The 13,614-nt window shown below is 39.4% G+C and overlaps 1 protein-coding gene across 1 annotated transcript in view; it reads left to right on the plus strand.

Moving 5' to 3' along the window:
* Window positions 1–10,180, plus strand: part of LOC128739736 (uncharacterized) — a 65,109-nt gene extending 54,929 nt beyond the window's left edge. Inside the window, exons 8-9 of the mRNA XM_053835232.1 lie at window positions 8,139–8,277; window positions 9,420–10,180. Of these exons, the coding sequence (XP_053691207.1) occupies window positions 8,139–8,277; window positions 9,420–10,180 (900 nt within the window). The remainder of the gene's footprint in view (window positions 1–8,138; window positions 8,278–9,419) is intronic.
* Window positions 10,181–13,614: the final 3,434 nt, after the last annotated feature.

The raw sequence follows: 13,614 nt of genomic DNA on the forward strand, positions 1-13,614 counted from the left end.
TTGTAACTCCAGTTGTTGACTCTGACGAAACTTCCTCTGTGGTTGTTGGATTCGAAGTACTCTCGGAGGTATCAGTGGTTATTATTTCTTCTGTGGTTGTTGGATTCGAAGTACTCTCGGAGGTATCAGTGGTTGTTATTTCATCTGTGGTTGTTGGATTCGAAGTACTCTCGGAGGTGTCAGTGGTTGTTATTTCATCTGTGGTTGTTGGATTCGAAGTACTCTCGGAGGTGTCAGTGGTTGTTATTTCTTCTGTGGTTGTTGGATTCGAAGTACTCTCGGAGGTATCAGTGGTTGTTATTTCATCTGTGGTTGTTATTTCTTCTGTGGTTGTTGGATTCGAAGTAGTTTCGGAGGTATCAGTGGTTGTTATTTCTGAATTTGTAACTCCAGTTGTTGACTCTGACGAAACTTCCTCTGTGGTTGTTGGATTCGAAGTACTCTCGGAGGTATCAGTGGTTATTATTTCTTCTGTGGTTGTTGGATTCGAAGTACTCTCGGAGGTATCAGTGGTTGTTATTTCATCTGTGGTTGTTGGATTCGAAGTAGTCTCGGAAGTATCAGTGGCTGTTATTTCATCTGTGGTTGTTGGATTCGAAGTACTCTCGGAGGTGTCAGTGGTTGTTATTTCATCTGTGGTTGTTGGATTCGAAGTAGTCTCGGAGGTGTCAGTGGTTGTTATTTCTTCTGTGGTTGTTGGATTCGAAGTACTCTCGGAGGTATCAGTGGTTGTTATTTCATCTGTGGTTGTTATTTCTTCTGTGGTTATTGGATTCGAAGTAGTCTCGGAGGTATCAGTGGTTGTTATTTCTGAATTTGTAACTCCAGTTGTTGACTCTGACGAAACTTCCTCTGTGGTTGTTGGATTCGAAGTACTCTCGGAGGTGTCAGTGGTTGTTATTTCTTCTGTGGTTGTTGGATTCGAAGTAGTCTCGGAGGAATCAGTGGTTGTTGTTTCTTCTGTGGTTGTTGGATTCGAAGTACTCTCGGAGGTGTCAGTGGTTGTTATTTCTTCTGTGGTTGTTGGATTCGAAGTACTCTCGGAGGTATCAGTGGTTGTTATTTCATCTGTGGTTGTTATTGCTTCTGTGGTTGTTGGATTCGAAGTAGTTTCGGAGGTATCAGTGGTTGTTATTTCTGAATTTGTAACTCCAGTTGTTGACTCTGACGAAACTTCCTCTGTGGTTGTTGGATTCGAAGTACTCTCGGAGGTATCAGTGGTTATTATTTCTTCTGTGGTTGTTGGATTCGAAGTACTCTCGGAGGTATCAGTGGTTGTTATTTCATCTGTGGTTGTTGGATTCGAAGTAGTCTCGGAGGTATCAGTGGTTGTTATTTCATCTGTGGTTGTTGGATTCGAAGTAGTCTCGGAGGTGTCAGTGGTTGTTATTTCATCTGTGGTTGTTGGATTCGAAGTAGTCTCGGAGGTGTCAGTGGTTGTTATTTCTTCTGTGGTTGTTGGATTCGAAGTACTCTCGGAGGTATCAGTGGTTGTTATTTCATCTGTGGTTGTTGGATTCGAAGTAGTCTCGGAGGTGTCAGTGGTTGTTATTTCTTCTGTGGTTGTTGGATTCGAAGTACTCTCGGAGGTATCAGTGGTTGTTATTTCTTCTGTGGTTGTTGGATTCGAAGTAGTCTCGGAGGAATCAGTGGTTGTTGTTTCTTCTGTGGTTGTTGGATTCGAAGTACTCTCGGAGGTATCAGTGGTTGTTATTTCTTCTGTGGTTGTTGGATTCGAAGTAGCGGAGGTTTCAGTGGTTGTTATTTCTTCCGTTGTTGTTGGATTCGTAGTAGTCTCGGATATATCAGTGGAAGTTGTTTCGGAATTCGTATGTTCTGTTGTAGACTCTGACGGAATTTCTACTATAGTTGTTGGACTTGAACTTAACTCGGATGTATCTGGAATTGATATTTCCGTACTGGTTTCTTGTATAGTAAACCCCGACGTAGTTTTTTCTGCCGTTGTGGGACCGGAAGTTACAGAATCCGTCGTATTCTTTTCTGAAAACATCTCAGACGTAGTTGGCTGAACTGTTGATAGTTCTGAAGTTGTATCTTGCATTGTTGCTTGCCGTGTTGGAGTGAATTCCGTTGGTTCACAACCATCGGGAATTTCGATTGTACAAACTGCATTTCCCGATCCGTTTACGTCAATGTTGCAGTACTGATCCTCTTTGCAAGAAGTTTCGTACTGTGCTAAGCCTATTGAAACTACCAGTTGTTTACATCCGTTACATTTTGTCGTAACTCCATCACTACACTTGACAAAAAGTAGCACGATTGTGACGAGTAACTGAACGTAATTATTCATCAGCAAACTCATTATGACTAAAATCGTATAGTTACTTTTCAAATTTATTTATACAAAATTTTGCTCACGACGCAACGGTGTTGTTTGAACAAATCTTTATCTTCCACTAGACGAAATTTATCACCCATCAACTCATGCTTTGTTGAGAAAAAAAACTAGACGCAATCAGTAATTATTGTCCCCGTGTATTTTTTATTAGACAGCAAGCAAATTTTTGCAGTTCATAAAATATGATAGAATAATTTACTGCATCCACCTTTACGTTAGCACAACTTTTGATTATTTCCAAGAACGTTATCTATTCATCAGAACTCATCTGTTCGTTCAAATCTAGTAATGTGACGAGACAAAGTGAAACATTTCCGGTCAAAGAGCCTCACTCATAGCGAATAAGTTAAAGTGATTGTGTAGTAGGAAATAATATTGAATTCAGCTCATCTGCTTTTATGACAGATATCAGTGAGCATATTTTGGGCTGGTGCTAGTGATAATAAACATATAATATTTTTGATATGAAAAAAATCGAAGTTAATAGAACCTTTGCAATTTTTCACTTGCAAAACAGACTTCGCACAGTGTTGATGAAATTTAAATAAAGGCTTACAGCTCAAAAATCATGTAAAGTGTTGCGCTAAATATAGTTCACGTTATCGATTTGATCTCAAGCATCTATGTTATATGTATACACATTGATGTATGATAATGTAACACAATACTCGAATGAATTGAATCAACTTATTTCAGGATCAAAAAAATGTGAATTCAATGCGTCGACGAGGTTTATTCGAAATTCAAGTAAGGCCAACTTATACATTCTCTGTTGCTTAAGAGTTTAGCATTCGTTTTTTTTTTGCCTGATACAATAGAAAGCTCCACGACTGAAATATACAAGGCATATACATAGTAAATACCTATACCACTTTTAGCACCGTAAATAACGTTTAAAAGGTCATAGCTTTTTTGTTTTTAGATATTTTTCAGCACAAAATTTATGAATTTCACCAAAAATCTTGTCTTTACCTTATGTCACTTGATCCCGTTGTTATTCCGATGTTTTTAGGGGACCGCGATATGGCTTTTTGAAATAAACTTATCAAATTATTGAATTATAGAAACTTATCAAATTTATTTAAAACATATTGATTTTTTCAATCATTGTCTGAAATGGTCTGGATCGTATGAAAGTGAAGAATTGGGAATCGGTTTCCATAAAGCTCGTTTTAACGTCAGTAAGATACGTCATTTCTCACATGGTAAAGTGATTAATCTCTCAGAGGTCATAAGGTCGGTTTTAGATTTCGGATAAGTTTCTTTAAAATCCGTTCCGGGCTCCGATCAAAAAAGAATTGGTCGTGTATTCGACAAGATGCCTAGTTAGAAAGTTTTTCCGCACCCTACCTACTCACCAGACTTGAACCAATATGATTATCATTTATTTTCTTCAACTCAATAAAGGCACAACCTTAAGCACATATGATGACATTATAATCAAAATAAATCTAATGAGCAGGACATAAACAAGATATACTTGATTACTTCGTAAGTTTACCAAGTTCTTGATACCACACATTAACATTTTATTCGATTTTATTTTATCCGGGATAAAATAAACATTCTAAAATTAAATGGTATGACAACAATTTCTTTATACACAAATGTTTCTTTCCGGATTGAAAACTTTAGAATTTGGACAGTTCATCAAAGTATTAATCAATTTGCTACCCGAATAATAACACGAATAATACTGATTCGGATTCATCGAATTGGCGAACAAGCCTTCCGTGGGACACTGGAAAACACAACGCGTTCCATCGAAATGTGCCCCATCACTACACTTTAGCATAATCATTGTGGTGCTGCCCGTTACACTGCTGGTGAAACAAAACGCATAAAACATCGGATTCGGTCCGTAAGCAGAGTACAGAGAGCTTGGCGAGCACTCGATAGTAGTACAAGTGACTGATCCAGCGATTCTTTTGCACGGGAAGGCGTTCGCTTTGAAGGATTCGTAGTAGAAGGTATAACCTGGCGGACACTCCTGTACCCAGGAGTCGACATGCGATGGATAATTGCAGTAATGGTATCGACGGCAATCGTGTGGATCTGGAAACAATCCAGTTGCAGTACACGAGATGAATCCCTCATCGGGTTTTGGTGGACTTGGAGTAGTCGTGGTTGGTATTAATGTCGTTGGTATCTCTGACGTAGATTCAGATGCATCCGTGGTTGTAGAATCCGGTAAATTTGCATCTGTTGTTGTTGAATCTGGTGTTGACGATTCCGGAGGATTTTCATCGGTTGTTGTCTTTGTTGTTGTTGGATCTGATGTTGTCGAATCTGGCGGATTTTCTTCTGTTGTTGTTGGATCCGATGTTGTCGAATCCGGTGGATTTTCATCGGTTGTTGTCTTTGCTGTTGTTGGATCTGGTGTTGTCGATTCCGGAGGATTTCCATCTGTTGTTGTCTTTGTTGTTGTTGGATCTGATGTTGTCGAATCCGGCGGATTTTCATCTGTTGTTGTCTTTGCTGTGGTTGGATCTGGTGTTGTCGATTCCGGAAGATTTTCGTCGGTTGTTGTTTCTGGTGTTGTAGAATCCGGCGGATTTTCGTCGCTTGTTGTTTTTGTTGTCGTTGTTGGATCTGGTGTTGTCGAGTCCGGCAAAGTTTCAACGGTTGTTGTTGGATCTGGGGTTGTCGATTCCGGAAGATTTTCGTCGATTGTGGTTTTAGTTGTTGTTGTTGTTTCTGGTGCTGTGGAATCCAGCGGATTTTTATCCGTTGTTGATTTTTCAGAAAATTCCTGAAATAGAGCCGGATCGACTATTATGTCTTCTTTTATTGATTGCCATTTTGTGAACCCCGTTGGTTCGCAACCATTAGGAATCTGCCGCGTACAAAATGCATTTTCCGAACTGTTTTTATCAATGGTACAATACTGATTCTGAGCACAAGAAAATTCAAACTGAGTTGAGCCTATTGAAACTACCAGCTGTTTACATCCATTACATTTCGTTGTAATTCCGTAACTGCACTTTGCAAAAAGTAATATGATTGTTATGAGTAACGCAATGCAGTTATCCATCAGCGAACCCATTATGACTAAAATCTTATGGTCCCTCTGCAAATTTATTTATACAGAATTTTGGTCACAAAGCATACAACGGTATGGAACGGATTGTTTGAACAAATCTTATCTTCAGTCAGACGAAGTTTATCAACCATCCAAAGTTATGCCCGTTGAAGAACACCGGCGTAATCAGCAATTATTGACCCTTGTATTATATAGTTCATTAAATAACAAGCAAATTTTTCCGGTTCATGAAAAGCAATAAAATAATTAGTGTATCTTGTATAGCTTCTTTAGTGCAATGATTAATAATTTTCGCCACCTGTTAAACAAAACAAAACTCATTTTTTAATTACTGAAGTCTTATGATGGGATGAAGGGTGATGAATACAAACGATTAATATTATTTGGGGAGTTTCGAGCTCATTAAGCCTTCTACAAAAATGCGTCGACGCATCGGCAGCCATACAGCAGTTCTCCAAAACCTCAGTCATAGTCGGTGAAAAGATGCATGTCGGCATGTTCTTCAGCTCTTTCGTGGTCTTAGTGATCAGCTGATTCTTCATTTTGGCCACAAAATTATTGAAGTAGATTCTCCGTTTGAAGTTCGCTTAAAAATTTTCTATCGGTTGCAGCTAGGGAACGTTCGCAATCGAAGATTTGGTGGTTTTCGGTATCTGCAGCCGGTTCGTCTCCCCCAGTGATCTCTAGACATAATTGGCCGAGGCCAGGTCCGGCTAAATCTCCACGTTCATCGCAAACCCCGATGGAAAGAATAGCGGCTCCCTGCTCGCTGATCGTCAACCCATGTCGGACCTTCTTCAAAAACTTGGTAACGTTGACGCAATCGCTTATCTGGAGTGGGGTACGTAAAGTACCCGGTCTCCAGTCAATCGTTGCCGTCCAACGCTAAGTCGGTTTCGTTGTTCATGATAACCACGAAGTCGCGCTTCGCGGGAAAGATGTTTCATCAGCACACTTAGCCGCTCTTTCTAGGTGATTGCCTGTTGCTTAGACACGGTTGGCCTCGCTTGACGCTTCCGCATAAAAATGTCCACCTCTTCACCGTTTGGCTGGTTGCTCCGACCTCCCAGTGCAGGGCGCCGAACGATTAGGCCTCCTTGTTCTTGGCCTACCTCTTCAGCTTCTGCTACACTTTGCAGTCACACAGCACCGTTGGGCTTCCGGAACCAGACTTTCGTTTGGCGCTCTCAGCTGTTTCTAGAAGAGAGAAGATGTTGTAAATGCGGGACCGCTATATCCGACGAACAGGAAGTGCCCCACGATGTCCAAATTAATCGCTCCGCAGTGAAGCTGACAGTACAAACAAAGCATCGAGCGAAGTTGCATGACAGTTTTCGCCATAGCTGCTGGAAATCAACTGATAGCGCTGTCAGTTTTTTCTAAAGACAGCAAGGTTGCTAGGATTGGCGATGCATAGGTAAATTCATTACCAGATGGCAGGGTAATCGCATGGAAAATTAAATAATTTTTGCATCTGTTTTCCCATAAAACTCCAACGGAAATTTCTCAGACTTTGCTTAATTTCAATTCGTGGACCACGCTACTATAGAATACAGGACAGCTTGAACCTTGAACCTTGTGACCTTGAAAGCATAGGGAACCTCAGACGTGACTTGAATAGGAAGAATATTTTGGAAGCAAACTAAGTGACTAAAGTCGTTCTAGAAATGAGACTATCCCCAACAAACAATTTTTTTGAATAGTAGCTTGTTCAACCATTGTACAGCCAATTACTAAATAACAAGCGTTTGACAAGCTGTTATTCAACAAAAATGTTGGGTTATTGTTACTTTCATTGCTGGTTGTACGTGGGAGATCATATATTTCGCCATATTTCATGAAAATGCTTGATCTTTGTAGTTTCTACATGGTCAAATGACCAGACTTCATTTTCAGTTTTTTGCTCAGTAGATGCTCATTTGACTGCAGCGCCTCAAACAAAATTCGAGAAAGTAGTGTAAAAGGCAATTGTAGAGATAATTATTATCTACAAAAAGCTCTCATTTGGCTACCAACTTAGGCTACCTCTTAGCAAAAAGAGCGCTCATTTGGCTACCAACGGGGTAGCAATCGTATAGCGCCGCAAATACAAAAGATAAAACCACAGACAAACAGACAAGTCACTCGGGTTAATTCCATCGTCCATTCAAAAACCACTTATTTTTCAAAAAAGCATGTTTCGCAACATGGCCACACCGCGGCGCCCGAATGTTGCTTCGAGTTTTCAGTATAAAACCATACAAATGTGAAAAACCTACAGTATAAAACCCCCCAAATGAAAAAACCTACAGTATAAAACCCTGCAAATGCAAGCTACTTCGCAACATGCATAACAGAGGATGCTACTGTGCAAGCAAAATATGTAAGACGATGGTTTTTGAAGGATTTTCTTCTATGTGTCATGTCAGTTCGTCTGTGATAAAACTAAACTTTCTTCAATATTAATGTAGATAATAATAAGCTCTACAGGTAGCTTTACACTACATTTTTGAATTATGTTTAGTTAAGGCGCTGTAGTCAAATGAGCATCTACTGAGCAAAAAACCGAGAATGAAGCCTCCAAATGACTGATCGGTTTTCTCTGTAATTGAACACAGGAATAACATTTAAAATCATACGAGATTATGAAAAGAAAAAGTTTTTTTACTTTATTAATGAGGAAATTCACGTTGCCAGCTTATAAGCAATGCCTACAAATTCCAATCTAGCTGATTACCATTTTCTTTTCGATTGCAGCTGATCGCTGTCCAGCATGTTGACGTTTGCATGTTCAGCAATGGAAAATTCAAAAATATAGTGGCTGAGGTTGATGTCAGTAAACATATCGGACCGGGGGATACACTACATGCATCGTATTCGCTACTTCCGGTTAGAGGTAAGAAATTATTAGCTGGAATGTATACTGATTGTCAAAATAAGTTATTTGGTTCAAATTAAAGTAAATACTATAGTCTTTTTTGATATCTTACTTTTGATATTCTTTCAAAGTTTCCCTCACGCAATACTAAATAAAATAGTTTTACCATATTGAAATAAAATTCAATTTTTACTGAAAAAAAAACATTGACAAAAAAGCGCCCATTACATTTTGGCTCAACAGAAATGAAACGAAATTAAACGAAAGGAATTTCAATAATTTACGTGCCCTCCTTTAACCCTCAGGACCTGCTGCTAGTACTTTGGCATTCTCTATAGTAGGTTCTTTAGGTGCTGTGTATCTGATTCTCCCCAGGTGCGCCCCAGGTTTTCAAAATATTTATTTTTATTGGCCCTGACACCAGTTTTGTCAACCCTGGCATCGGCAATCGCCCACAAATTTTCGATGGGGCTGAGATCCGGGCTTCGTGCAGGCCATTCCAGCGCTTTAATCCGACATGACCGGAAGAAAGAATTGGTGTTCTTGGCAGTATGGTTTGATTGGTTTTCTTGCTGAATTACGAACAGCCTACCAGGGAAACCTTCAGATTTTCCCATAAGACGTTGATGTACGAACATGCCGTCATTATCCTGTGTTGATTTTCACGAGGCTTCCCCCTCTACTCCACAAAAAATACCCTCCAGACCATCACATTTCCTCATCCATGCTTCACCGTGCCTTAGATGTGGCACCCCTGAAACTCCTCACCCGATCTGGGCCACACAGAACCCGCCGTTTCGGTTAAACAGCTCGAATTTAGATTTGTCCGTCGAAAGAGTCGTTTTTCGAAACTCTGGGAGCTTATCAGCATTCCACAGAGTCGAACAGTTCGACCGTAAACTATTTTTTAATTTCGATATTTCCTACGTGAAACTTTAAAAGAATATAAAAAATAAGATATCAAAAGACTACAGTATGTTTAATTTAAGTGGAACCAAATAACCTTACCATGGGCACCTTATTTTGCCTATCAGTGATGTGAAATTGGCAGTTTTGGCAACTCGAAATTGTCACAACTGTTTCCAAAATCAAACCCATACTGTATTGAACGTGATGCTGATTCAGCTCATAAACTAATGACATAACGATCTTTATTTCAGGAACCACGAAAAATTGGATCGCTGTCGAAGGTGCCCTGTTCAGTAGTAATTACAACGATGCCACCTCGTCGGCCTACAACTCCAAGTTGGCTACCAGCGCCCCGCGAGGTTTAATGATTGCATCTTCCGCATCGGAGGAGAAAAACGTTTTCGCAATCTATGTGTCCTACTATGTTAAAGTTAAGCTAGTGCTCAGCAGTATGGGCGGAGAGGTTTCCTTGAAGCTTCCCTTCGTACTAGGCAATGTGGAGCTGTCAGATTCCGGCGATGGTCCAACAACGCTCAGTGGACTTCGGAAACTTCGAGAGATGAATCGTAAGGCTAGTTCGGTGACCAGTAATGGCGGTGGCAGCATTGATCTAGGCCCGCTATCTCCACTAACGAAGCAAATTAGTATTCATGACGCGGTGGATGACCGAAGGATAACAGACCTAAACAATCAGAACAAACGATTACCGTCTCGATCCGTTTCGGAGACCTCTGCCGCGAAAGATGTTCTTCCACCAACGTCACTGAAGGACAATTGCACAAGTAGTCGAAGGGAAATGTTCAAAAATTCTAAATTTAACGAAAACCTCAATAGTACAATCGATGTGATTACCGAAGACTTTCAGGCCATCACAGCCAACATCAGCAATCTGGTCAAGTCGGATTCCAGCAAGTCAAATCTAAACGAAGCCGGTCCTTGCCAGCAAGAGTTCAGCGTCGAGGCGCAAATTCACTGTCCGCAAACAGCTGACGATGGTTTGACCCCACATTAAACACACCTAAACTAACTTTTAGGAAACTTGCAACCTTGTCAGTCACCCCGTTAAGCCCTGATAAGTAGTAGTTTAAGTAAAATAGAGATTGTATTGAAATTTGTAGTATATTTCTACCATTTACTCTCAACCTGCTGGGTAGCGTTGAATGTTTTTACAAAAACCAAAGCAAAGGTAGCGAATTTTATCGAAACTCTACACATACAGCTATTTATAAACAGACACTGACACTAAGCCAAAGTGTAGATTTAACCATTTCGTGAATATTTTATACGGAAGCACTCTAATTGTGATGTTGGATTCAAAGGTAAATGTGTCTATTTTGTAAGAGATGTTGGCACTCGATGCAGAAACGCGTAAGTACTACACACAAGATTTTGTGGACAAAGAAACAGGGTTATTTTCATAGAAGAAACCTAGAAAGAACGGATGTCTCAAACATAGTTCAGCTCACGAAAGGCATGGAAATGTTTTAGGCAAAATTAGCACGCAATTCAATATCTAATAAAAGTCCCGAAAAAAAGTGTTTCACGTGACGAAAATTTTTCATCTTCTCTGAAAATGGAATTATAACCGTCACATTTGAGGATTGAAAGTTACACTCTGTTACATGTTCAGTCATATTAAAAATCGACTTATCGGAAAGCTCTGCGTAGAAACTAAATATAGATTTGTTGATTTGTAGCAGTAATAATAAAATGAATTTTTCGTCGAAGTCACCAATGGTTTCTTAAATTTTCAGTAGATACTAGAAATTATAGAGAAAGCTTAATACGGTGAAATACACTCCAAATTTTAAACCTATTGTTTTTTCAACCGTAAACTAATAGAACTAGTAGGTATAGAAGTTACAAATTATGTATTTATGCATAAAAACAATGATATTCGATACCCAAAACCGGCATATCCAAAATTCAAAACAGTGCTTTGGGGCGATATATGAAAAGAAGATTATTGCATGGAGTCTTATTGTAGGGATCAGGCATTCAATTTATCCTCTCAAACGCGCGATAATCTATGAATTTTGGGAAAAAAATATTATCAACTCTCTTTCTTTAGCGGAAAAATGTTTTTCTTCCGCTTTATACGAACAGATAACTACAACATCTAGTTGTCATGTGATAAGAATGGGTGAGCGAAATACGTTTATCCTACATGTGAGTGAAAATTTTAATCCCTGGTAGGGATGCAAATAAAACTTGCATTCAAGTGTTCATTAGGAATATAAAACAATTTATTACACCGTTCAGAGATTTTTCAAGTTTCAAAAATTGATCTGTTAATTTTCATTTATACCTTACTTACAGATTGATTGAAAGGATTTTACATAATTATTTTTCAGTGGCAGATAAAATTTATCATAAAATAAGAAATCGATTTTTTCAATGTTTCACAGGCTAGCCTTCTTTAATATAAGGGAAGGCGGCTCATTAAATTACTTTCCTTATCGATTTTCCGTAACACTACCCATGTGTGTAGAGGAATCAAAATGTTCATCAGTGTTTATTTACGGAAAACAATTCCATGAAAACTTTTCCACTTGCCAGAAAGTTAAATTGAAAGACGAAAAAATTTTGTTTTCTAGCATATGGTGCCAAATGGCCAATACATGAGAAGTTTTCCCACTGAATTACTGCTTATCTATATAAATAAAATAGAAGCTAGTACGAAAAAAACGTTACTGCCAATTACCGGGAACTAAAGCGTTATACACCCAATTCTTTTTTTACACGGGGGATGCGTCCCGTGTAAAAAAATCCGTGTTATTTCGAGAAACCGTGTAAAAAAAGAAATGGGTGTACAACTGTTGTTGGTGAAATTTTAGAAAAACCGTGTTATTTCGAGAAACCATGCAAAAAAAGTCGTGCAAAAAAAATCCGTGTAAAAAAATCCGTGCAAAAAAAGAATTGGGTGTATCAATTTTACATACAAGATTGAACTTACACCATAGTTTTCACGCGGGATAGTTTACCGCGAAGATAAAAACTAACTTATCGAATCATAGTAAAAATTGCACCAAAAATTTTCAAGATTTAGGACAGTTGGTTTTATGACTTTCTTTGGAGCTTTCCGCAACCGTGGAAAATTTTGTGTAAAACTTCGCAAGTTGCGGTATTTTTAAGTGGGTTGCGATTAAATCTGGCTTCGGTTAATTAGGATACAGCCTCTTTAAAATAAAGTCAAACGTCATCTCTAACGGTGTTTTTTTTTTCTTTCAAGAGCTTGGTGAACTGTTTTGTATGCAGAAAGTAATTTCAATAGAAAATACCATAAACTCCCGCTGATATCACCTTCTTTAATCTAAACATTCTGAAAATCTGAACCCCATGAGGGGAGATGCACCAGCAATAGTGGGTGTATCAGTAATAGTGGAAACTCGTAGCATTTCATAATTTTTGGCGGATCTTGGAACAATTTCGGTTGGAGGAATTTCAATTTTCTATTATTAATTAGCAGTACGCTATTTCTTCGTAGAGTCAACGAGCTAAAGTGAAAAACGAAAGCCATCGACAATGCCTTATCCATGGAAGCACTACCCGCTGATAGTGATTCCCTGGATTTGAACGCAGAAAATCCGCATATGTTTAGAATAGTTCTGCAGAAATCCCTAGACGATGGTCCTTTTCCAGGTAAATGGAAAGTCTAGAAGAAAGTTGCCTTAACCAGAGAAACCTCCGGGAGATCATGCTTCGTATAGACACACTAAGGAAACTACTGGAGAGAATCGTTCTCAACAGGCTGACAGAATGTCTGGGAAGTAACCATGGACTCTCCTAGAGGCAGTTCGGGTTTCGGAAAGGGAAATCTACACTGGATGCCATTCGCACTGTGATCGAAAGTGCCGAGAGTGCGGAAAGTACCAAGCAGAAGCGTAGAGGAAACCGACATTGTGCATAACGATCGTCGTTGAGAATGCGTTAAGAGCGTCAGCTGGGAGGCCATCGCTATAGCGCTTCATAGAATGAGGATCCCTGATTATTTGTGCAAGATCGTGAGAAGATTCTTCAAGAATCGATTGCCTCTCTATGAGACCAACATGGGACAGAGGTCGATCAGAATCACAGCGGGAGTTCCATAAAGCTCTATCCTGGGTACATCGCTCTGGAACGTAATGTACGACGGTGTACTCAAGCTGAATGTGCCTAGAGGCGTAGACATAATTGGTTTTGCGGACGATATTTTAGCTGCAATAACAGAAGAGTCACTGAAACAGGTAGAAATGTTAACGATTGAGTCGATAGACATAATTGGAAGCTGGATGCGAGATGTAAAGGTGTAAATAGCCCACCACAACACAGAAATGCGATGCGAAATTTCCAGAATTTTGTGCTATACTACAACACGGAGGAGGGTCAAAAATGCGTTCCAATCACCGCAGGGGTTCCGCAAGGTTCCATACTGGGCCCGGTGTTGTGGAACGTCATGTATGACGA

Source organism: Sabethes cyaneus, chromosome 3 (genome assembly GCF_943734655.1).
Source record: "Sabethes cyaneus chromosome 3, idSabCyanKW18_F2, whole genome shotgun sequence".
In the NCBI taxonomy this organism is placed as follows: domain Eukaryota; kingdom Metazoa; phylum Arthropoda; class Insecta; order Diptera; family Culicidae; genus Sabethes; species Sabethes cyaneus.